The sequence below is a fragment of the Perna viridis genome, chromosome 2, assembly GCF_037379345.1.
Source record: "Perna viridis isolate PV_CMFRI_1.1 ecotype Kerala chromosome 2, ASM3737934v1, whole genome shotgun sequence".
NCBI lineage: Eukaryota > Metazoa > Mollusca > Bivalvia > Mytilida > Mytilidae > Perna > Perna viridis.
Window position 1 is genome coordinate 41,643,785 of NC_142446.1, and position 25,560 is coordinate 41,669,344.

The following is a 25,560-nucleotide window of genomic DNA, read 5'->3' on the forward strand; positions in this document are numbered from 1 at the left end:
AGCCAAAAAAAAATGATATTAGAATTTTAAAATAATACCAAAAAAAAAAAAAAAAGAAAAAGAAAAGAAAAGAAAAGAAAGAAAAGGAAAAGGAAGAAAGAATAAAAGGTTTAAAATATACCCTATTAAATTACCAAATCATATCCCTGCAGGAAAAGTGAACAAACATATCGTGTCACTATCAGAGGAAATTTGTTACCTCTGCGTTATTTTGAAAATCTTATTGCAACTGAAGATATATATGATGATTCTCAGTTTTATCCTTTGGTCACAAGGAATTATTGTACTTATTTATAAGAACAAAGGTTGGTTTCGGGTCCGAATACATATACAAGAATTACACTATATTTTAAAAAAAGCATTTAACACAGTTTCGGGAGACGGTCTGAGGCTAGAAGTTCAAAATTTCAATATAACAGAGATAATATTTCAGTTTTTTTTTCAATATGTGTCAGAATATTAAGTCTTGTATCAGACATCAAGGTAAACTGTCTGCCCTTTTGAACAGTGGAGTTGGTGTAAGAGAAAGTTCATGCTCTGAAATGTTTGATGTATATGTAAAATTATTTGTAATGCTATATACAGATGATACAATTACGATGTCAGAAACAAAGAAAGATATGCAAAAAGCATTGGATGTGTTAGTTAACTACTGTAAAGAATTGAAGTTACAAGTTAATACTGAAAAGACAAAAGTTGTTGTCTTCAGTAAAAGAAAGTGTAAACAACATTTTCAATTTCAAATATATAACAAAAATATAGAAATAGTAGAGTCGTATACATATCTAGGCACGGTTTTCAATCACAACAGCAGTTTCACTATTGCACATAAGCGTCTAATAGATCAAGCCCAAAAAGCTCTTTTTGCTCTCCATAGGAAACTAAGAAACATTCCACCACTGCCAATGGATTTACAGTTGAAGTTATTTGGTACTTTGATATCACTAATGCTGTTATATTCCTCCGAGCTCTGGGGTTTTGAAAATATGCAAAACATTGAAAAGGTGCATCTTAAATTTTGTAAAAATATCCTTAAACTGAGAAGCAGCACTCCGAATTTTATGGTTTATGGAGAGTTATGTAACACGCCAGGGGTACCCCATTCCACCACCTGGGGCACACATCCCAGTTGTTCTGTGGGCAGAGCGCCTAGCCCCAGGCTAGGTTTCTGATCACCATTTAGTCGCCTTATACGACAAGCTTAGCGCTGCTGCAGGCCTATTCTTTTAACACCCGGACCTGCACGGGGCCGCAGTCAAACAGACATTATGTGATAAATTCTATCGATCTTGGTTTCCCAAATGGACAACACATCTCGTGGTGAATTCTATTCTACTTTTAAACATGAATTCAGAATTGAACCATATCTTCTCAGATTGTCCCCAGCAGAACGTATTCATTTGACAAAATTAAGATGTTCCAACTTAAAACTATCCATAGAAACTTGGAAGTGGTCTGGAGTCAAACGGAGTCAAAGAATAAGTAATCTTTGTAAAGAAGGAGTGGGAGATGAATTTTAGATATTCTTCCAGTGTAATAATCCAACGGTATTTGAGTTCTCGTTACATCCCAGATTACTAATTAAAGCACTCGAATATGATTAAATTTGGTGGGTTATTGCCTATCTGTAATGTTTAATTATATATAAGAGTGTGTGCTTTTTTACGAAAGATTGCTGATATCATATGAAAGTGAATGTGTTAAAATATAAATTTAAATTTGTATATATTCATATATGTTATGATATTGACTGTTCTGTGTATTGTGTTTGTGTATTTGTCTTATTTATGTACATGTTTGTTTGTGTGTGTTTTTTTATAACTATATAATTATATAGGACTATATTAATATTAATCACAAGTTAAGGCCAGTTTGAAATTAGGTTCAATGAGTGTCTTCTAAGGATCATCAACATGAAAAAAAACAAACAAAAAACAATACAGTTAATGTTTAATTTTTATAATAATCAAATTCTATGATGCGATACGACAAAATTATTCTTTTCTTTTTGTAAGCTGTCAAAGCACTCAAGAATCTACATCACTACATTGTATACAAATTTGCTTTGCACTAGTTTTATTCAGTTCATATATGTCATCTGTTATTTTGTATCCTTTGGTAGGTGTTACACTTTTAAAGTAACTCCGCCTTTTACGTTTCTTTTCCCTGCAGAAGCTCCAAGGCCAAACATATCTGACTTGTTCATCTAGAATTTAGCTTTAAGTGAGGAAGGGCATCCAACAAATCAGTATCTGTATAAGGCAAAAAAAGTACATCACTAGGGGAAAACGAAATACAATAGCATTCTGACGACCCTTCATTATATATTTATTTTTACAAAAAATGTACCATAAAACATGAAAAATTATGGAAAAGTTTCCTTTTTTATGACGCTTCATCGGATTCATGCTTTTTTTTTTTTTTTTTACAAATATCTATCCCCATTGTTAACACTGAAAAGTCAAACTTAATTAATTGGAACATTACATGTAAAGACTTTCAATCCTTTCCCTTTCCATTCAATCTTTTTACATGTAATTACTTATTCATATTTGAGAACATGTAACATGTGCGCCGATAGGGTAAGAGTCCTCCATAAACACTCCTTCTCAATAAGCACACCATGTGAACAACTATAGTTAAAGACAAATTCTCAAATGGCCACTCGTGAATGGTTCATCTGAATTAGTTGTTGTACAAGATGCTATCTTCTTGATTACAAATACACTCGGGACGTCTGAAGAATCGACAGACTAGATTTAATTTCCAGTGTTTGTTAACATGAATAGAAGTTAGAATACCCTCCATTTGGCCTCGTTTGTTGACAATTTCACAACAGGGAAGATTTATAAGTAGGTGAAAAACTGAATCTATAACAATTATCATAAATATGAAACTATTTGTACCGTTTGCAACAACTTGTCATGATTATATTGTGTAAAGGGGCACTAGGCTAGTCGACTGTAGTTTATTTAATCGAACAGACATTCGCTTTGTTAGAAATATATCGTGATAAATCATTGAAACAATATTTAGAAATATTTAAATGGGGAATGTACAACCATTCACATTTGTAAGTGTAAATAACATTTTAAGTTAAGGTTCTTATATATACCGTTCTTCAGTATATATATATACTGGCTATTGTAGTTTTAAATGGTTCGAATTACTCATTTGACGGTTTGTATTATATTTTTACAATGTTTGAATTTGAACAAGCAGAAATGGTAAGTTTACGTTCCATGTTAACATACTTCTGTAATGATTACAATCACTGGGCAATGTGTCTGTTTTCTGATGACAGTTTTTGTGCTCTGCGTAAGACGCTACGCCTTTGAGTGTCATTCACAGAATCGTGCAGAGACGTTTGTGTTCTTTTACATTATTTTTATTTTTCTAAATTCGAAAATATGTATACTTATATACATTACATGACTAAATGCTTATATACGTTTCTTACTTCTACTGGTAGACTATAAAACACTTCAATACACATATTTTCGTGTACCTATTCTATTGCATATGATGTGTAGAGACTTACATATAAATACTTGTAGTAGAAAGTCCCTGTATGCAGGCGCGGACTCAGGTGGGGCGAATCGAGCGCGCGCCCCTAAGGCCTTAATTTGGTATAAAGTAAGATTTTTTTACATGAAATATTGATTTTTCAAAATTCTACACTTAAAACTTCTCATTAATTCTATATATATACCCCTAACATGAAATCCTGGCTCCGCCCCAGGCGTGTAAAATGTAAAAATATCCTCTTTCACCGACGAGCTTGCCTATTATAAATACTTGAGCGCGCTTTTTTTTCATTTATCATGTTTATTGTAACGTCATTTGATTGTAACGTGCAAACCAAATGTAAACATCCGTTTGCTTGGAAAGTTGAAAATGAATTACTTTTATACTTTGTTAAAATTTCAGACTAATACCCAACAGGAACAGTTAGATAAAGTAGTTAAAGGTATGGTATTTCATTTATATGACATGTGGATATCCCAGGGGGATCTAGTAACTCCGCATATTTTATGCTGGTCTTTTATGTTTTCAATGGATATTTTATTTTTTTTGTTTATAGTCAAATGCAAGGGTTATGGTTTGTATTTTGACAATAAAACAAAAAATGAAAATATCAGATGAAGCAGATGAAAAAATGTGACGTCAAAAATTACTTACATACACAAATACACAAACATCAATCATTACTATATAATATTCAAAAACTGCTGACGAATGAAAAAAAACAACAACAACAACAAATTTAAGAACTAAAAAAAAACAATTAGATGATATTTTTTTTCCTTTCCTTTTGGTAAAAAATATTGGAAATGTTAGAAAATGGTGTTCGGAAGACTTCATATCATTTGTTTCTGGAAAAGAAATTTTGTATAGAAGGCAATGGAGGAATAAAAAAGTGACTCATTTATGACGCCATAATGTATGTTCTAGTACTTTCTGCTTTGTGTAATTCACATGTGCCTTTAGGATTTGTGACACATATAGTTCCAGATAGAGTAACTACAAAATCTAGTACCCAATCTTATCATTTATTGAAGATCATATTGTCATAGACTTGTTATACTAAAAAGCTCACTTATAACCATACAGACTTGTTGACGCTTGTTTAAATAAATTTTAACTTGATTTATACTTGTGAATTCACGTTATTTTTGACATAACTGCTTCTGGTATGTACATTCAACCTTGTCATATATCAACAGTCCGAGTTTTAAGTCGTTAATATTGTTAGCGACTTCTTGCCCTCGTAATTTCAGTACTGTACATTCGTATTTAATTTGCATAATTATACTTAGTATATTACTACAATACCTTATTCTGCCGAAGAATCGTCAATTCTAGCTCCATAAGAGATCAAAATGTACCTCCTAAATACTATACGTGTATTGTTTACTTGTATGAGCAGCGGGAAGTATATATTAAAAAGATGAAATGTTCGGTTAGCATTAAACTTTCTGTTATATAACTGAGAACAGCCTAGTCTCCGAGTTGTTTTGATGGAGAAACATTCTGGTCATCACGGTTACGAAGTCACCCGATTTTAAATAAAACATATTGCAACTTCACTCGAAGTTTGCCGATCTTGGCCGATTGACGAACTCTTGCGTTACACAACAAAGTTCAAAAGAATGTCGGTACATATAAAACATTACAACACAAGCTCTTATGAACTTTTAAAACTGACATAACCTGTGAAACGTTCTAAAATGTCAAGAATAGATTATTTTCGAAAAAGGAATACACTTATTTTGCTTGTAATGTACAAAATAAAATGTACGATATGTCTAAAGATGTGAAATGGAAAGGAATATGAATGTATATACTACCAATCGACCTAAAATCTTCAAGTTTTAGCGAAATAAAATTTGTGATTTTTAAATTTTGAACCAAGTCCAATCATTGAGAAAATCACTGATTGTGGGAGTTAAGTTTAGTAGAGCATTGAATTCGCCCGGATGTTGAAAGCAAGCCGAAATCAGTGGCATAGAATATTTGATGGTTAGCGACTTTGAAGACTTCAGTCTTTGATTCTATTCGTAACTATAATTTGAAGAATGAGAAGGGGATATTCCAGCGGCTCACCCCTATCACAGTGTATATTGGAATTGACCCCACCCCATCGATAGGGCTATGCTACAGTTCATTTAATATTCCAGAAGTGGAGTTCCCTTATAGAATTTTGTAATGTATATCTGTCATGAAAGCTCAGGGTCTGGTTTCATAATACACCTCAAATTCTTCCTCAACTTAAATTTCAACCAATCAGATCACCTGAAATCAAGATTTGAGAAAAACACGGGACTTGAGGGAAACAATAATTCAAATCAAAATTAGGTTCAGTGTACCCCTTTTCTGGTCATTTTGTCTTGTTTCCTTCGTTTCAAGTTCTTTTTTTTACCAAACACATTTTCATGCTCCCAGTTTTTAGCGGAGTCCGAGTTGCTCATTTGCTTTTGTTATTTTGTACGTATGATTTAAGTTACTTTATGTTCTTTGTTGTTTATGTCTGTTTTCCATGTCTGGTCTTTGACCCTGGATTACATTCTTTTGATTACCACTATAACCTTGGTTCCCTTGATTACGCTTTCAAAACAAGGTTGCAATAGACGAACACACATTGTTTTGATAATAACTCCATCAATTAGTTTTTTCATTATTTTATTTTCTAGATTTTAAAGAGGTATTTGACCTTTTTGACAAAGATGGAGATGGCACGATTACGACAAAGGAGTTAGACACTGTAATGAGATCACTCGGTCACAGCCCGTCAGAACATGAGCTACAAGAAATGATAACTAAAGTAGATAAAGATGGTTAGTATACGATACCGGGCGATCTGAAATTGGTGTTTCCCTTCAGTTTTAATACTGTTTAATTACCCATGGAAATTTTCTTATGCTAGATCCCCTTCCCGCAACACGGTAAATAAATGGTACTTTATTATATAAGGAGTTCAGGATGCTCATTTACAAAAAAAATGTAGTATCGTTTGCTTTATGTCTGTTATCAGAATCATGTTTGTTGCTTTTTTTTTCTTCTTTTGCTACTCCCTGTCGTGTCTTGGTCTTCTCCAAATTTATCATTTAAACATATACGCTGGAGGTAGATCATACCTAATATTTTCAGTTTATAGATTTTCCTCATTTTTCTCGAAAACAACCTTGAACGAACACACTGTAAAATTTTGATATAAAAAAAACTTGATTTCGAGATAATTGATAGCTTGAGCCTTAATATAGGTGCATTTTACAACATTTTATGCAGACTTTGTAGCGAATTTTGACTACTTCACAAAAAAAAACTGGACTACAGAAAAAATTGTGTAAAGAACACTTACATGGCATTCTTGAATAGTTAAAATAAGGGGGAGGGTTCATCGATTTTGTTTTCTTGTGCAATATTTAAAAAAATAATAATAAAACGTCCCTTGATACATTCAAGGCGAATGATACATTTCCCACCAATTTTCTCCGCTTCTAAAAGACGTTTAAAACAAAAGGTTTATAATTTCATCATACACAGTTTATTGTCGAAGATTCATTTAAAATAATTTAAAGATAATTTGTTTACATAATTTGAAACACTCTTTGACCATTGAAAATGCATACTTCCGTACGATTTTGCACGATGAAAAAGAAAAGAATGCTTCGTGAAAAGGTTTAATCTACCATGAAGAATTCGTTTCACTTTAAAATCAATTTCATAATGGTAAATGTATATGTTTCAACACATTAAGTTACAAAAATATCAAAATATTAAAGAAATCTAGTAGCTAGCATCACGCATTCCTCCAAATACAAGCATCAACCTTTCAGTCTAAAATTGCTCTTGTACGTCAGCGGCCAATCGGACGTTACATTGAAAAATCTATAATAATGCTACAAAGTACGACTTATTTTACACTAACGACTTTTTGTGAAGCCTTTCCCCGATTATTTTGGTACTGATAGCAATTGAGATATTTGCAAGTTAAGTAAATATGGTCTTTTTGTACATAAAGGTAGCGGTGCCATTGAGTTCCAGGAATTTTTAGAAATGGCAATAAACATCATGAAATCAGTGGATCTGGCGTCAGAGGTTAGGGAGGCGTTCAGACTTTTTGACAGAAATAACGACGGCTTTATAACTGCAGCGGAGCTTAAAACTATCTTGGCCAGTAATGGACAGAAAATGTCAGACCATGAGCTTGACGAACTCATCAGAGAAGCCGACCATAATGGAGACGGCGTGGTTAACTACGAAGGTAATTATCTTTCAGTTAACGTAAGGAATCAACTGTATGATTTTTTTAGGTGGGGGGGGGGCAATAACACGCGACATAACAGAAAACCGAGAGCTGCGAGATCGGCTTTTGATTAGATTTGGGGGGGGGGGTGAGATTAATTTAGGAAAATTTTAAATTTCTGTATTTCTATTTAAAATTTCATTCTAGCCCCTTTAAAAATCAAATGGTGGTTCACTAAAAGATAATATTTGTTAAATATGCAATGATATAAAAGAAAAGTGTCTTTGTATATCTTATATCAAGGGTAAAACAGACAAAAACAAAAGGACATTTGTCTGAACTAATGAGACTGGTGTTTTTAAATGGTATCATTTTGTTCTTAGTTTTTGTAAAGTTTTTTTTCTACTGTACAGACAGAACCATACTCCAATTTTTATTAGTGCGACATCCGTTACGGTATATCACCCACGGGTTGAGAAAAAACACATGAGCTTTCCGATAAAAAAAATGGCACAATGAAATAAAGAGTTAAAAACTACATCTGCCCAACGCGTTTGTTAAACCAATGACTGTTTTGAGGTGACGTAAATTTTACACCAGAACATTCAGGGGGTGCATGACTCATCACTTACCACATTGAAGAATCTTGATCGGGTGTACAATGTAAGTCATTTAAATCCAAAATCAAACCCAAAGTTAGAGAAGAATCAACGCAAGCTAGTATACTCGTGCAAGATTGGAAACCTTAGGCAAACCTTGGGTAAGATACATTGTATAGTAGTTCACTAGCTCGACGGAGCCTCGTTAACAATTAAATTTTCCCGCGGGTGACTTAGATTAAGACGTTCCTTTAATATCTCCTTTTTTTACTTTTTCAGAGTTTGTATCAATGCTGGAATGAATATATTTACCAAAACTTCTGAATGCTGAGAGACATTTTCTTAATAGTCAAAACCAACTATCATTAACAGGGATGTATTTAGTATCTTCTGAAAAATTTAATTTCGAATTTCCAATATGACAATCATCTCTGAGTACCGAAAATACAACGTTCAGTTGAGTGTAGAAATAAGTGTTTAAAGTAAAATAGCACAACACGTATGTAGCCAGACACGCACATATATAAATATATACATATATATAGTTCTGTCCTACCAATCACAGAGAAAAAATCACCTAGCTCTTCCACCCAGTTACCATGCCCGTAAGCAAGAGGCTCGTTTGTTAAAACGAACCATATCCCAGGAAGCAATATAAAGCATTAAAACTATAAACACGAGCTTTAATTGGTCGGGCATTAGTTTAAGTGAGGAAAAGTTCAAAGTTCACAACGACACCCCAAACTTTCTTGTTACGGATGTGTTTACTCAGCTTACAAGTTAGATATCAACACCAGCTGTCGAACAACCGTAGTACTATCAAAACGATCGAGTCCGTTTCCTATGTATATTATTTTTAAGAGTAAAACACTGAAAAAGAACTAGTGATTGGTATATGTTTTTAGCTTATTAATGTTAAAAATATATGTAACAACATCTCCTGACTGTGGACAGGCGCATGGAATGTGCGGTAATGTAGATTACATCATAATATTGAATGCAATTTTAGTGCTAGGCTAGATTAATGGGATCAGTTTATGTTTATATTGGGTAACATTTTTGTTATTTATTTTAGAAAGGAAAAAAAATTCAAAACATCCGAAGGCTGACTGACAATATATATTTTTGAGATTTACTTAAAACAAACATATTGATGGGTTGTTGTCCCTTTGACGTATTCACCATTTTCATTATCGTTTTATGTATATAAAAATAAAATGTCAAACTGTCAAACTCGAAATTTTTGACATTATGCTATTTATTCAGTCAGTGAGGAATTAAACAATCCTAAAGAACATAGATAAAACAGATATATAAAAAACGTTTATTAAATATACAATATAGGTATATTGTCGAAAATTATTAAAGATATGTGATGAGGCGACGGAACGGGTAGGAAATGCGAGGCTTCGCCGAGCTATTTCCCCCGTTCCAAGCCGAATACACATATCTTTAATAATTATTCACACACATTAATTTTCTTTCACACACTCAATCTCCACTTGCTTATTGCTCTTGCTTCATTGCTGTATCATACCATCCTTGCCCATAACAGACAGCTTGCTCATTTTCTCTGAGACGCATAACCTCTAATGAAGGAACATTTAAAAAAAATTTCTTCATCCTTGTTTACTTTCTCTCTTGTACTAGTATTGTCTTCTTTATACTTCTCTGCATCCACTTCGGTTTCATCGACAATTTCTGCAATTTCATTCTCCCTTTCAGTTAAATCTTGTTCATTCTCATTCTCAATCTGACTCTTGGACTCTTCATTAACACCTGTACTTGGTATTCCATTTTCATCCAATACCATTGCATCTTCGTTTCCTCTATTTATATTGTCTCTAACATTCTCTTCTATATTATTTTTTTGTACTACTATCAGCTCTTTCTCCAATCACTTCATTTCCACCCGCCCTTTCAATTTGAAATCGTTCATCTTCACAACCTAATCCTGAAAAGGATTGATTCTGATGGGTTTCATCATCTGCTTAATTCCCATCCACCAAACTATTTTCACCCTGGCCATTTCTGCTGTCTGCTGAATAAGTTAGTGCTTGGTTATGTTTTCGAAGACAATCAGGCTCTCGGAATTTACGCTTTTGTACTCATTGGAATTACTACGATCAGAATGATTCAAGATTCCACTAATTGGTACTTACGCGAGTAATACTGCGTTCTGTAGCCCAAATATCTTACCTGAAACTTACAACAGAACCATAGCTATGTTTGCTGCTATTACTCGAGTCAGAGACAGGACAATCTGTTTCCAAGAAAGTATTTGTAGAAAAAATGCTTCCCGTCGTCTGAATGTTAACTAATAACAGTTTGCTGTATGTCTCAGCATCTGGAAAGGCATTGACATTTAAGTTAAGGAAATTCAAATTTGTGACGCCAAGGTCATATGTATCAACAACAAAATAGCAATGGCAAGAAATGTTGCAGGATGATTCCCTCTGCATGTAGACAAACTGACCTTTTTTGATCGTTTCTTTGATATTTGTTCGGCGAATTAAATGATGTTTCTCACATAAGGGGAAGAAGATTCAGTTTTTAAGAAAACAGCTATTTTCTAAGGAAGGTTTGGAATGCAGGTCGATGCACGTTGATGGTCTTACAACATGGAATGTTCTCGAATCTTACATAGGTATTTAAAAATCCATAGTTCATATTAGCTTTGAGAATGCTATGTCATATACTATGTTTATTGCTTTGTTGCAATATTTTTACAATGTTTTTTTAATGTAACTTCAAAATGCCAGTGGGAAATATGACGTCTTTGCCATAGTTACACTATCCGTTGCTAAATGCATCAATTCGCCGAAGAAACAGATTAGTACCCAAATTATTCAGATAGAAAATATGCATTTATGACAACTTTTCGATCAACTCGGGGAGAACAGAGTTTCTCTCACCCGTTTTAGAAATATTTTAATTGGGACCCATGTAAGAACATTAATTCTTCAAAGAGTAATCAAGGGAACCAAGGTTATAGCGGTAATCAAAAGAATGTAATCCAGGGACAAAGACCAGACATGGAAAACAGACATACACAACTAAAAACATAAAGTAACCAAAATCATACATACAAAGTAACAAAAGCAAATGACCAACTCGGACTCCACTAAGAACTGGGAGCATGGACCAGGTGCACCGTTAGGATAAGCGTCCTCTGCTTTTCTAGAAACACCCGCCGAGTTGCTCATAAAAAGTCAAGTCCGGGGTAGACAAACGATGAAAGGAAAACCATGACCCGTTGAATAAATCAGTTTTCATCATGCAGATGGATATACCATGAAAACTGAGTGACATTCAGTAGGCACCTATATTATTCTGTATATCCAATACATCCAGCATAACATACCTTGGCTTTAGATTTGTTTGCTAAAGGTTACAGATCGGAGACTAAGCGGCATTGGTAAGTTGCCTTCGAAAAATGCAATGACATGTTACTCTAAGCATCTGCCACCTACAGCGATTTATCCTGTAAAGGACGCATTCTCTGCCAATATTGCCTGTCCAATATTGTAAATCGATATTGGGCAGTTATTTTTAGAATAACACGGGAACTACTTTTTGCCTTGGAAAATGTTAACAATATGTCGCTTAGAAAATCAGTCATACACTTTGTACGTTCTCTGCATGTAATATTTCTCCTCATTGGAAATACAAAGTTTGAATATTGAAATCGTGACTTGTTTTTATGTGATGTATTTATAAATGATGTCTGAGTATTTCTTGTGTTATTTTGTATAAACCTATGCTGGTCTATCCTTCTCGTTCCGCATTCCACTGCAGATGATCGGTAGTCGTCCACAAATGTCTTCCGACGGTGAAACGGAGCCTGCATCGCAATTTAACATGAACTGGTCGCCGACATTGAATTTCCATAATCTTAATGTTTATATGCATCCATCGCCGAATTCCATGCATGAATGACTCGTTTCGTGACGTCATGATACAGTAAAAGCGTTTGACAAAACTTGTCGGCATTTTTATCCAGGTGTAAAACAGTTACCTTTTTCATTTATATTATTGTGGTGTGTGTGGTTTTCACGATATAAAGTTCAAAATTAATCATAAATTTATTAACTCATTTTAGCGCCCATTGTCAACAAGTGCGTCAGAAAAGTGCGTCGCCGGTTACGCAAAAAAAAAATAAATCAGCCCCGCAACCGTAGTGTTGTATGAGAATCATTTTTCGGCCTGGAATTAGAGTCTGACGGGTAAAAAACCATATACCCCGACAACTCTATTGCAGAACCTCGAGATTAAGGACTTCAAGGCTAAACCACCTGACTGTTCTAGCAAAAACTCTCCATTAAAATAAGATCCTTCTAGTTACGTCGTTACAGGAGATTTAGCCATCATCGAAAAATCTCTGCGTAATATCCTTTCTGAAGGTCCTAAGTACAATAAACCACGCTCCATAATTTGAAAGTATAACTTTAAAACAACGTTACATAGATGGATCTGCAAAATGTACCACCAAACCTCTTTCAAAACTTTTAACTTCTATACTTACATCTGTCAAAGAGGGTTTGCAGTCCTACCACAACACTTGTTACTCCCGTAGTGGTATTAATTCAATGTGGATTCTGAAAAATCGAAAGATCTTTTGGAGAAAATCAGTAATCACTTCAAGACTATTATCAGAATATAATAGTGTATTAAAACCTATTTTTCAACACTGTATACTTCTATTCCCAATACTCAGTTAGAATCCCGACTTAAAAACATTATACATCGTTGTTTTTCCAATAAAATGGTACACCTAGATACTAATATATAGTTCTTGGTGGAGATTCCTCATACTGTGTAAAAATATTTCCAAATCATCTTCCAAGTATACAGCAGAAGATATTTACAAAATGCTGGAATTTTTAATGGACAGCATATTTGTGCAGTGTGGTGGACGCGTTTTTCAACAAACGGTCGACATTCGAATGGGAACATATTGTGCTCCTCAACTTGCTGACCTATTACTTCACTCTCAAGAGGCTGACTTCATAGCTCATCTGATCCGAAAGAAAAAAATATCGTTAGCTAGATCCTTTAATCTCGGTTTCCGCTATATAGATGACGTGATATCTTAATTTCGGAGATTTGATACATCGCTTATACCCCAAAGAACTTGCGATAAAGGATGCTAAAGACACTGTGAGGTCAGCCTCAAAACCTGACCTACACTTAGAAGTCGATGGAATAGGAAAACTATTGACCGAACTTTACGATACACGTGACGATGTTTCTTTCATCTTTTCCTTTCATCTGTGGCGACATCCCTTCAGCACCTGCGTATTGAGTGTTCATATCACATTTCATACGTTATGTCAGTTTTATGGTCGTCATCACTACGGTGTATCCATCCACGCTATGATAACTGATTTGTTCAACGTGTCATAGTTTTCCTTTCCTATTTCGTCTACCCCGGACTTGACTTTTTGAGCAACTCGGTGGCAGTTGCTAGAAAAGCAGAGGATGCTTACCCTACCGGTGCACATGGTCCATGCTTCCAGTTTTTAGCGGAGTCCGAGCTACTCATTTACTTTTGTTGCTTTGTATGTGTGGTTTTAGTTGCTTTATGTTCTTTGAAGTGTATGTCTATTTTCCATGTATGATCTTTATCCCTAGATTGCATTCTTTTGATTACCGCTATAACCTTGGTTCCCTTGATTACTCTACCATAATCCTTTTAATAAATAAAACTTTTATCACTTTTTCGTCCACTGCAATCCATTTTACACCTAAAATGTGTAGATTGTTTTTGTTTTTGTTTTTTTTTTTTTCATCATTAATTTCTTCGTTTAATTAGAAAACTACTTGTCTCTTAAATATGTTGAAATGAAGATACTAACAGCAAAGGTTAGTTGTTACATAATAAAAGTCACCATGCTTAATGAGAATTCAAATTATCAGAACAAAATTGGTTTTGGTAAACTGAGTAAACCATAAAAAAAACGTAACATACAAAAGAACGGAGCTAAGTATATCAAAGGCCCTTCCAGCGTTATATAGAATGCACAGTATCAAAGTAAGGGAAATAACTCTGTAAATGACACTAAAATACTATAGAAACTATTGGATTTTCAATGTGAATTAACTCCTTAGAGCAGACAGATTGGAATGAACAATTAAATATTTCATCATATAGAGCTATAATGCAACTTAATAGAAAAACATGAAACTGTATAGCATTTTTAAGGGTGAATCACATTTTACTAAATTAGCATGATTCTTACAAAGACTGCTACTTAAATAATTTTTCAAACCTGCTCATCGATGGGTCACACTTGTACAAAATTAAAACTAAGATTTAAATTACTCTGCATGTAATATTTCTCCTCATTGGAAATACAAAGTTTGAATATTGAAATCGTGACTTGTTTTTATGTGATGTATTTATAAATGATGTCTGAGTATTTCTTGTGTTATTTTGTATAAACCTATGCTGGTCTATCCTTCTCGTTCCGCATTCCACTGCAGATGATCGGTAGTCGTCCACAAATGTCTTCCGACGGTGAAACGGAGCCTGCATCGCAATTTAACATGAACTGGTCGCCGACATTGAATTTCCATAATCTTAATGTTTATATGCATCCATCGCCGAATTCCATGCATGAATGACTCGTTTCGTGACGTCATGATACAGTAAAAGCGTTTGACAAAACTTGTCGGCATTTTTATCCAGGTGTAAAACAGTTACCTTTTTCATTTATATTATTGTGGTGTGTGTGGTTTTCACGATATAAAGTTCAAAATTAATCATAAATTTATTAACTCATTTTAGCGCCCATTGTCAACAAGTGCGTCAGAAAAGTGCGTCGCCGGTTACGCAAAAAAAAAATAAATCAGCCCCGCAACCGTAGTGTTGTATGAGAATCATTTTTCGGCCTGGAATTAGAGTCTGACGGGTAAAAAACCATATACCCCGACAACTCTATTGCAGAACCTCGAGATTAAGGACTTCAAGGCTAAACCACCTGACTGTTCTAGCAAAAACTCTCCATTAAAATAAGATCCTTCTAGTTACGTCGTTACAGGAGATTTAGCCATCATCGAAAAATCTCTGCGTAATATCCTTTCTGAAGGTCCTAAGTACAATAAACCACGCTCCATAATTTGAAAGTATAACTTTAAAACAACGTTACATAGATGGATCTGCAAAATGTACCACCAAACCTCTTTCAAAACTTTTAACTTCTATACTTACATCTGTCAAAGAGGGTTTGCAGTCCTACCACAACACTTGTTACTCCCGTAGTGGTATTAATTCAATGTGGATTCTGAAAAATCGAAAGATCTTTTGGAGAAAATCAGTAATCACTTCAAGACTATTATCAGAATATAATAGTGTATTAAAACCTATTTTTCAACACTGTATACTTCTATTCCCAATACTCAGTTAGAATCCCGACTTAAAAACATTATACATCGTTGTTTTTCCATTAAAATGGTACACCTAGATACTAATATATAGTTCTTGGTGGAGATTCCTCATACTGTGTAAAAATATTTCCAAATCATCTTCCAAGTATACAGCAGAAGATATTTACAAAATGCTGGAATTTTTAATGGACAGCATATTTGTGCAGTGTGGTGGACGCGTTTTTCAACAAACGGTCGACATTCGAATGGGAACATATTGTGCTCCTCAACTTGCTGACCTATTACTTCACTCTCAAGAGGCTGACTTCATAGCTCATCTGATCCGAAAGAAAAAAATATCGTTAGCTAGATCCTTTAATCTCGGTTTCCGCTATATAGATGACGTGATATCTTAATTTCGGAGATTTGATACATCGCTTATACCCCAAAGAACTTGCGATAAAGGATGCTACAGACACTGTGAGGTCAGCCTCAAAACCTGACCTACACTTAGAAGTCGATGGAATAGGAAAACTATTGACCGAACTTTACGATACACGTGACGATGTTTCTTTCATCTTTTCCTTTCATCTGTGGCGACATCCCTTCAGCACCTGCGTATTGAGTGTTCATATCACATTTCATACGTTATGTCAGTTTTATGGTCGTCATCACTACGGTGTATCCATCCACGCTATGATAACTGATTTGTTCAACGTGTCATAGTTTTCCTTTCCTATTTCGTCTACCCCGGACTTGACTTTTTGAGCAACTCGGTGGCAGTTGCTAGGAAAGCAGAGGATGCTTACCCTACCGGTGCACATGGTCCATGCTTCCAGTTTTTAGCGGAGTCCGAGCTACTCATTTACTTTTGTTGCTTTGTATGTGTGGTTTTAGTTGCTTTATGTTCTTTGAAGTGTATGTCTATTTTCCATGTATGATCTTTATCCCTAGATTGCATTCTTTTGATTACCGCTATAACCTTGGTTCCCTTGATTACTCTACCATAATCCTTTTAATAAATAAAACTTTTATCACTTTTTCGTCCACTGCAATCCATTTTACACCTAAAATGTGTAGATTGTTTTTGTTTTTGTTTTTTTTTTCATCATTAATTTCTTCGTTTAATTAGAAAACTACTTGTCTCTTAAATATGTTGAAATGAAGATACTAACAGCAAAGGTTAGTTGTTACATAATAAAAGTCACCATGCTTAATGAGAATTCAAATTATCAGAACAAAATTGGTTTTGGTAAACTGAGTAAACCATAAAAAAAACGTAACATACAAAAGAACGGAGCTAAGTATATCAAAGGCCCTTCCAGCGTTATATAGAATGCACAGTATCAAAGTAAGGGAAATAACTCTGTAAATGACACTAAAATACTATAGAAACTATTGGATTTTCAATGTGAATTAACTCCTTAGAGCAGACAGATTGGAATGAACAATTAAATATTTCATCATATAGAGCTATAATGCAACTTAATAGAAAAACATGAAACTGTATAGCATTTTTAAGGGTGAATCACATTTTACTAAATTAGCATGATTCTTACAAAGACTGCTACTTAAATAATTTTTCAAACCTGCTCATCGATGGGTCACACTTGTACAAAATTAAAACTAAGATTTAAACATGTTCGTATTTTTAGCGCAAAATTAGTGGAATACGTGTACAACAATCACACCAGATGTCATTACTTCATTAGGAGAACTATTATAACTTTAATATAGAAATGTAGAGATGTACATTTCCATTTACGTTCGATTCTAAACAAGGTAAAAAAGAAGATACCCTATCGGTTTCGGCTTCAGCAATTTTATGCGTGAGTGTCAATAGAAATTTGACCACACGTCATATTAACCGGGTTATTGGTTATAGAACTTGTACAACAAGGCCGATAGTCAAATTAAATCTTCAATTCTTTCATCACTATCTAAGAAATAAAAACTCTTACCACTTTTTCCCCCGAGTCACCCGTTTAACAGATTTAATGTGAGATTGCTAATTTTTTCAGCATTATTCTTTGTTTACTGAAAGAAAATGTAAAACAATTTTTTTTCAAATGCCTTTTAGTTCAAATATAGTGACATTCTCAATAATATTCACATTGTTTATACGAAATAAAAAAACATGCAGTTATTAAATTCTACAAAAAGATAAAACCTAAATATAACATGACTAAATGTATACATACATAACTTATAATAGTAGATTGACGAACCGTTAAAGACTTCAATAGGTGTTCTACTTTAAATAATGTATAGAGACTTGCCTGTAAATAGAAAATAAAAGTTTTTCGATGTAATATATTAATAGTAAAATAAACCTTCATATAATGTATTAGAATTTCATCGTTCACTGACTTTTCAAATACTTGTGCACGGTTTTGTGATTTATCATGTTTATTGCAGCGTCATTTGATTGTAACGAGCAAGCCGACGACATCACCAATTGTAAGCATCCGTTTGCTCAGATAATTGAAAATGAATTTTGTTTATACTTTGTTAAAATCCCAGACTGATCCCCGACAAGAACAGTTAGATGAAGTCGTTAAAGGTATGATACTTATTCATATTACTTGTGTATTTCCCTGCTATTGCTTCTATCCTGATCCTAACCTTTTTCTCTTTACGGCAGAACTTTTCTTTTCTTCTCCAGTCTGTATTTATATCTATGCTTCTTAAGTGCATTCATTCTAAGGTGATTTTTGCCGCCGTGAATTAAATATACAAAAGCTGTGCCATAAATTTTATTTTTACATAACTGTCTATACAAATTTACTTAAAGAAAACTACTTGTGAAGCAATATTGCCACTGATTTTGACAAAAGATTTATCATAAGGAAAGACAAACATCTTCAATTCTATTGTTGTTTGAACTTATTTTTAATTTGCTTTTTTAAGTATAAATAATAAAATTTACATACATAGAGAAATGCGACGGCCATTTTTTTTCAACAGTGTATAAAAAATGTAGTATCACATACAAAGCAATGGGAGAAATAAAACGGTTGAATCGTTGAATCAATTATGTATCTTCTAGTGCTTTCTGCATTTTGTAATTTATATGCCTCTCGGGAAGGGAGTTGGTGTCTCTTCACATAGTTCCAGATAGGGGTGAGTAGCTGCCAAATCTAAAAGACCCCGCCCATATCACATATTGAGAACCATCAAAATGTATACTCTGTCATATATGTTGTTATGCGAAACAGTGCATCCATAACCATACAGAATTGTGGATGCTTAGTGAAGTAGATTCGATTTATAATTGTGCATTTACACCATTTTTGACATACCTGCTTCAGATATGTAAATTCGGCTTTATCAAATATTAGCAGTCTGACCTTATTATTTAAAGCCTGAAAAGGCGATATATTTCTTCCTCTCATCCATATCAGGTTGTATATTGGAAGTGACTCTACCCTCCCCCCCTCCCCCCACTTCCGCCGAGATATGTCAAATCCATATTTTATTTTATATTACAGAATGTGTAGTTACAAATGTACCTTATGCATGTTTATCAAGACGTATGCATTTTGTCTGCGCGTTTTATGTCTAATCCGTCTTTTCTATGTGAATTGCTCAGAAATGAGTTTCATGAAGAAAAACATTTCAAGTCGAGATTTTCTTCAAATCCTTGGTTTTTTTCTCATATCAGCAATTTCAGGTGATTTGATTGGTTGGGATTGGAGTTGAGAAGGTATTTGAGGAAAATCTATTGAGATTTTTTATGAAACCGGGGCCTGAAAGCTTATGTGAACTGAATGTAACATAACTCTAAATAAACACTAATTATTTCTTCTTACTTTACCAATGTTTTATACTGTCTGAATAAAAACCAGTATTTCAAATCTAAACTATTAAATTTTATGTTTAATGTCCTTCTGCTTTACTGATTATTTTGTCTTGTAGATTCCTATGTTACGAGTGCTTTTTTACGTAATGTTTCCATTGCCTTTTCAAAATAATTAGATTGCAATAGACGAATTGCAAACTGTATAATAAATGACTCCTGCAGTTTGTGTTATTATATTATTATCATATTTTTATTAAGATTTTAAAGAGGTATTTGAACTTTTCGACAAAGATGGAGATGGAACTATAACGACCACGGAATTAGACACAGTAATGAGATCACTCGGTAACAGTCTGTCCCAAAATGAGATACAAGAAATGATGACGAAAGTAGATAAAGATGGTCAGTATACGATACCGTACGACACAAAATTGTTACTTTTCCTTTTAAGTTCAATAACTTCATTTCACCCTTGAAAATTAGTTGCAGCTAGATCCCTCTTATCATAGTAAAGAAATAATGCTCTGTTTTATAGAGTACTACTCACTTATTCGGTTTTGTTGTTTATTTATTTGCTAGTATAATTTTTGTTTCTGTCCCATTTGTCATGTCACCGTCTTCCCCAATTCGTTGTTGCAACATATATGCGTGACAAATTAGATTCCCTTTAATTTGAATTCTTGTCACTTTTGCCAAAATGCGACAAATATACTTGAAAAATATCGAAAAGTGTGGAAGCAAGTGTCACACGTTCCTTAAAATAAAAATAACTTCACCGGACGTCAGCAGTAAATTTCAGAACTCTTTCATTTTAAAGACAGTCATTAAATTAATTGTGAAGTCGGCCAACGATCCCCCTGCCAGATAATTTTTGCTTTCTTGATTACTGATCGCATTAGAGAAAGAAATTTACGAGTTATGTAACTATGTGTATTTTATACATAAAGGTAGCGGTGCCATAGAGTTCAATGAATTCTTAGAAATGGTATTAAACATCATGAAATCAGTGGATGTGGCGTCAGAGGTAAGGGAGGCGTTCAGGATGTTTGACAAAAACAACGATGGCTTTATATCTGCAGTGGAGCTTAAAACTATCTTGGCCAGCAATGGACAGAAAATGTCAGACCATGAGCTTGATGAACTCATCAGAGAAGCCGACCATAACGGAGACGGTGTAGTAAACTACGAAAGTAAGTATCTTTCAGTTACTATATGATTTTTAGGTGGCTTGGGTGCAGTTTACTATTTGAGAAATAATTAGTTTTGAAATTAAAACAATAAAACATTCGAACAGTAGTAAGAAATCCTGCTTTTTTATTTCTCCTGATTGCCTGGCCTGCCATTATTTTTAGGAATATTTATATGCTGCCTTTCTATTCCAAATTTATTCGTAACACCCTTTAAAATCAACTGGTAAGTTCATGACATTGTTAAGCTGTAATATATTTTTACAGTAGTTTTTTTTAAGTTAGGTATCATGATAATATATCATACATTTTGTATCTCTAGTAAAATAGAAAAAAACACACTTTTCTATTGTGTACTACGACTAATGTTTTTCACTGGTACCGTTTTGTTGTTTGCCCTTTTCTTATTATACAGACAGGAGAATTCCAATGTATGATTTCCGTATCTGCCCCAAGAGGGTCGAGGGAATACACATAAGCTTTCACGTGCGAAAATTGGCACACTTTAATCAAGAATCAGGAACACCATATCTACTTACATTTGTTTGAAATTTCGTCAATTTGCACTATAAATTATATAAATTTGTTACCCGGTGACTGTTTTAGATTGACCTATATTTTCATGGGACACAAGGTCGTGACGCATCACGGGTCGCATTGAAGTCTCTTGTTCAGGTCCCAGCCCCCTCAAACGTTTTAAACAGTAAATGGCGTCATCAATTTCAAAGGTATTCATTCATTCGAGTCACCATCGAAGTTGCGACTGATATATTTGTAAAATTTGTTTTAATTTTTATTTTTTAGAATTTCATCAATGCTGGAACGAAAACACAAACCAAACAATTCCTGAATGCTAACAGACAACGACAACCTGGAAAGACACTTTATATACCTTACAAAAAACTATATAAAATGTTTTAAAGTATTTCCTTCATTAGGGTACAGATATCTTCAAAACAAAAAATCGATGACCTATTTTTCTATATCAAAATATTACAACAGTTCACTGATGGGGAATAATTAGACAAATATAAGGCATGACCGATGTATGTATAGGTCTGCCCTAATATTCCCCCAAAACATCACTCCTTGCACCCAGTAACAATGTCCTGAACCCAGGGACTCGGGTGTCCATTCCAACCCAGGAAGTAAAACGTAAAAACGGTAACAATGGTCCACCATTCTCCCTCTCCCCGATGTGGACACCACTTGTCGAACAACCGAAGTACATTCAAAACGAGTCCGTATATTTTCCACGTATTCTATGTATTTTATATTAAAAAAAAGAAAAACACTGAATAAACATAAAAGACTGGTTTGGTTGCTTTTAGTTTATTAAGATTATTAATGTAAAAATTATTAAGAACTTATTACAATTGTAACACTCCACAGAAAAGAATTGTAAAATGGCACACCGCATTTTGGAAATTTACAATGTGTAAACAGATACAATTATAAAGGTAGAATGTACCTTTTCATTCAATTCTAATGCTAGTACTGAATCTAAATTTTGTTCAAATCTTGCTTGGTTAAGTATGTTACAAAGGACATCAATAAAAACAGGTTATGTTGTATCTACGTGAATTCAATATTTTGTGTGACTTCCCTGCGTTTAGATATTCACAGAATACTGAATTCATTTGTATACAATTAACTGACCAAAACAATATGTAATGAACAAATTAAAAAAGAAAGTAAGAATAAAAGTAAAACTAAGGTTCTATGAAAAATACACACACACTAACTAAGAAGTACCCCACAAAGAAAACTTCGAGGATTAACTTTTGTTTACAATTACTGTAATATATAATAAATGAATGAAAACAGGAAAAGAAACACATATAAGTAAAAACAAACCTTTTTATCTGTATATACCAATCTTTATGCAAAACAGTTTGAATATAAAAATCGATTAATATGCATCTAATACAAAACTTTACCGAGCGCAAAATGATATCATCGAAATATTGAACCCTGAACAGTTGGGGCAAGTGTGGGTACAAAATTAGTTTTTTGACACACTTAACCATAGTACAATTTATTATGGACAAACCAACTGCTTTGGAAACCGTGTTGCACAAAATCTGAAATTCAAATAAAAATTTTCAAAATCAGTGCAAAAATAAAGCTCGGTTTTCGAGATGTGGTCCTTTTGACCTCTTCTAACTCGAAAACCATAAAATATATCTGAAATCTGATCTAAAAAAACCAAAGCATGGACAAAAACAGATTTACAATCGGGCCAAAAATAAAAAAAAAACTATTTTTAAGCATTTTGGCCCCCTTATTCCAAAATGGTAGAAGCCAAAAACTCGAATTTAATAGGAACCTTCCTGTAGTGGTTAGAAAAATCATATCGAAATTTCACGGCAAATAAAGTTATCGCTCGGAAACGAAGGGTCCCCGGGCGACCAGGACAATGACAGGCGCAATTTCAATATAAACGCATTTTTTGCGGTCGTATAAAAAACGAGATCTATGTAACCATAAAATCTTTTTCAAGGGCTATTTTTTTAAATTATTTTTTGAAAACGAAAGTACAGCTTTACTGTGACAATATATTTTCGTACGTTCTCTATTGCAGTGTACAAATAAACACGATTTATTTTTACAAATACGACTAATCAGTATCATACAAGAGATTGTTAAGTCGTGAATATGATACAACAGGCAATAAAGCACGCATCTACGAAAAGATATTGTCAAGCCCGAAAACACTGCACGGCAACTCGCTCGGCAAAGTTTGCCATATCACTCACCACACTTCTTGTGGTGACACCAATTTCCTTCACACATTCAATCTGCACTTCATTATTGCTCTCTTGCTTCATTGCAATATCATATTTCTTCCGTGTACCATCCTTACCCATATCTGACAGCATTCTTATATTTTCTGCTACATAATCTCTGATGAAGGAACATTTTTTTGAAGACTTTTCTTCATTTCCATCATCTTCGTTTACTTTCTCTATTGTACTAGTATTCTCTTCTATATACTTCTCTGCGTCTACTTCGATTTCATCGACAATCTCTTCACTTTCATCCTTCCTTTCAGTTACCTCTCGTTCTCTTTCATTCTCAACATGACCCATGTCATTTTGATTTGACTGTTCATTAACACCTGTTATTTCATCTTCAACCAAAACTACTGCATCTTCTTCAACATCTCTATTTACTCCATTCAAATTTTCTCTAACATCCACTTCTTTCGTTTTTTCTGCATTACCATTATTCCTAACTGCAATCACTTCTACCCTTTCATTTTGAAATCGTTCATCCGCGTTCTCGACCAGATCCTGAACAAATGAATTCTGCTGGGTTTCATCATCTGCTTCATTCCCATCCAAGTAACCATTTTCGTCCTGATTTCCGGAACCAAACAGGCTATCGGAATTAATGCTTTTTTGTTTAACGGAATGACCATTATTAGCTTGATTCAGGATACCGCTAGTTGGTATTTCTTCGTCATATCTTACTCCAACAGTAACACTGCTTGCTGTATCCCTAGCATCTGATCTGAGGCTCACGATAGAATCATAGCTGTGTCTGCTGATATTTTTCCAGTTGGAGCGAGGACTATCTGTTTCCAAGGATGTATCTGTTAAATAAAATGTTTCTTTTCGTTTGAAAGTAAAAACAAACAAATAATTTTCAATTAAAAAGCTTGTTTTATGGATTAGCATTTGCAATTATCGACTTTTATTGGATGAATCTTCTACACAGAAGTGTATTTGCTATTTTAAAGCTTTTAGATCTCTGTCACATTGAATGCCCGATCCCGACTCTTCATGCATATTAGTACAGTACACTGGAAACAACTTGTGACTCGTGTCTTGTGAACATTTTCCCTAACATTGGATAGGAGTCTTTCACGGCATGTAACATCATCTTACATAGACAATTTGGGATATTGAAAATATGCAGTTTTGCCATCTTTTCACACACAAAAATAAACCAGTTTCTCAAACCCGTTTAAGAAATTACAGATTTTCTATAAGGAATGAATAAACATGTTAATCTTCAAAATGATATCAAGAACTATTTTATATAATTATCATTCTATGCATTCATTAAGTCCAGCACAACATACCTCGGGGAGATTTATCGGCCAAGGGATGAGGATCTGGTGCTGAGCAAGACAGGCAAGTTGGTCTTTTATTGTTTATTTGCAGTGATGGGCTAATATCAATAACAAACATTTCATTGCGGAACTCGATGATACCTTTCTGTTTCATTGTGCAAACTAAATGGTAGGGGTAGGATTAAATGAGTATGATTACAGAAATCCAACACACACCAAGACCACAGCAAGAGGACAACCTCCAAACTGTTCGATAAACTAATGCAGTGGACAACATGACATGGCTGGGTGAAAATCCTAGAGGAAGCTCACATGCCCATTTACACACAAAAAGATAATATATGTTAAGATGTTGCAATATTGGATCTATGTATATGACAGGAAAACAGCAAATATAACAGAAGATGGACAGGTACGGACTAGACATCCTTGGACTCAGTGAAGTCACTGCAATGTGAAAAAGTGTACTCTTTTCAGAAAGTGAGGATGGTATACACCATGAAGGTGTTAGGAATTATGCTGTTAAATAGAGCCCAAAAAGTCTTTCTTGAAAAGGAACCCCATAAATGAAAGACTGGTGTATGTAACTATATAAAAGGTTATCCTAGTATTTTCACTAACCGATGAAAGCAAAGGAGAAACAAAAGAGCGGTTACAGGAGGTCATTAACAACACTTCAAAACCTGACATCTTGTTATTAATAGGGAATTTTAATATATACGATGGCAGTGACAACAAGAAAATAAGAAATAGGAAAACGAAATGAAAAAGGA

General features: G+C 34.0%; 3 protein-coding genes across 5 annotated transcripts in view; 2 read left to right on the top strand and 1 right to left on the bottom strand.

Moving 5' to 3' along the window:
- The first annotated feature begins 2,875 nt into the window (after positions 1-2,875).
- Positions 2,876-9,582, top strand: LOC148625113 (neo-calmodulin-like). 3 transcript variants are annotated; one of them, XM_088568404.1, is made up of 5 exons: positions 2,876-3,073; positions 3,931-3,970; positions 6,195-6,338; positions 7,526-7,768; positions 8,629-9,582. In XM_088568404.1, the coding sequence occupies exons 1-5, from the start codon at positions 3,047-3,049 to the stop codon at positions 8,649-8,651; spliced, it is 477 nt and encodes a 158-aa protein (XP_088424530.1). In that variant the 5' UTR covers positions 2,876-3,046; the 3' UTR covers positions 8,652-9,582. The 3 variants fall into 3 exon arrangements, with proteins under 3 accessions (XP_088424530.1, XP_088424531.1, XP_088424529.1); XM_088568405.1 differs by lacking the exon at positions 2,876-3,073 and adding an exon at positions 3,170-3,227; XM_088568403.1 differs by lacking the exon at positions 2,876-3,073 and having other exon boundaries at positions 3,856-3,970.
- An 8,529-nt stretch (positions 9,583-18,111) lies between these two features.
- On the top strand, positions 18,112-22,023 carry LOC148625114 (neo-calmodulin-like). The gene is made up of 4 exons (XM_088568407.1): positions 18,112-18,280; positions 19,778-19,921; positions 20,467-20,709; positions 21,511-22,023. Exons 1-4 carry the CDS (start codon positions 18,208-18,210, stop codon positions 21,561-21,563), a joined length of 513 nt encoding a protein of 170 aa, XP_088424533.1. The 5' UTR covers positions 18,112-18,207; the 3' UTR covers positions 21,564-22,023.
- The window catches only part of LOC148625115 (uncharacterized), a 29,353-nt gene continuing 25,815 nt past the window's right edge, over positions 22,023-25,560 (bottom strand). The window contains exon 11 of the mRNA XM_088568406.1: positions 22,023-24,304. Within this exon, the coding sequence (XP_088424532.1) occupies positions 23,409-24,304 (896 nt within the window). The 3' untranslated portion in view covers positions 22,023-23,408. The remainder of the gene's footprint in view (positions 24,305-25,560) is intronic.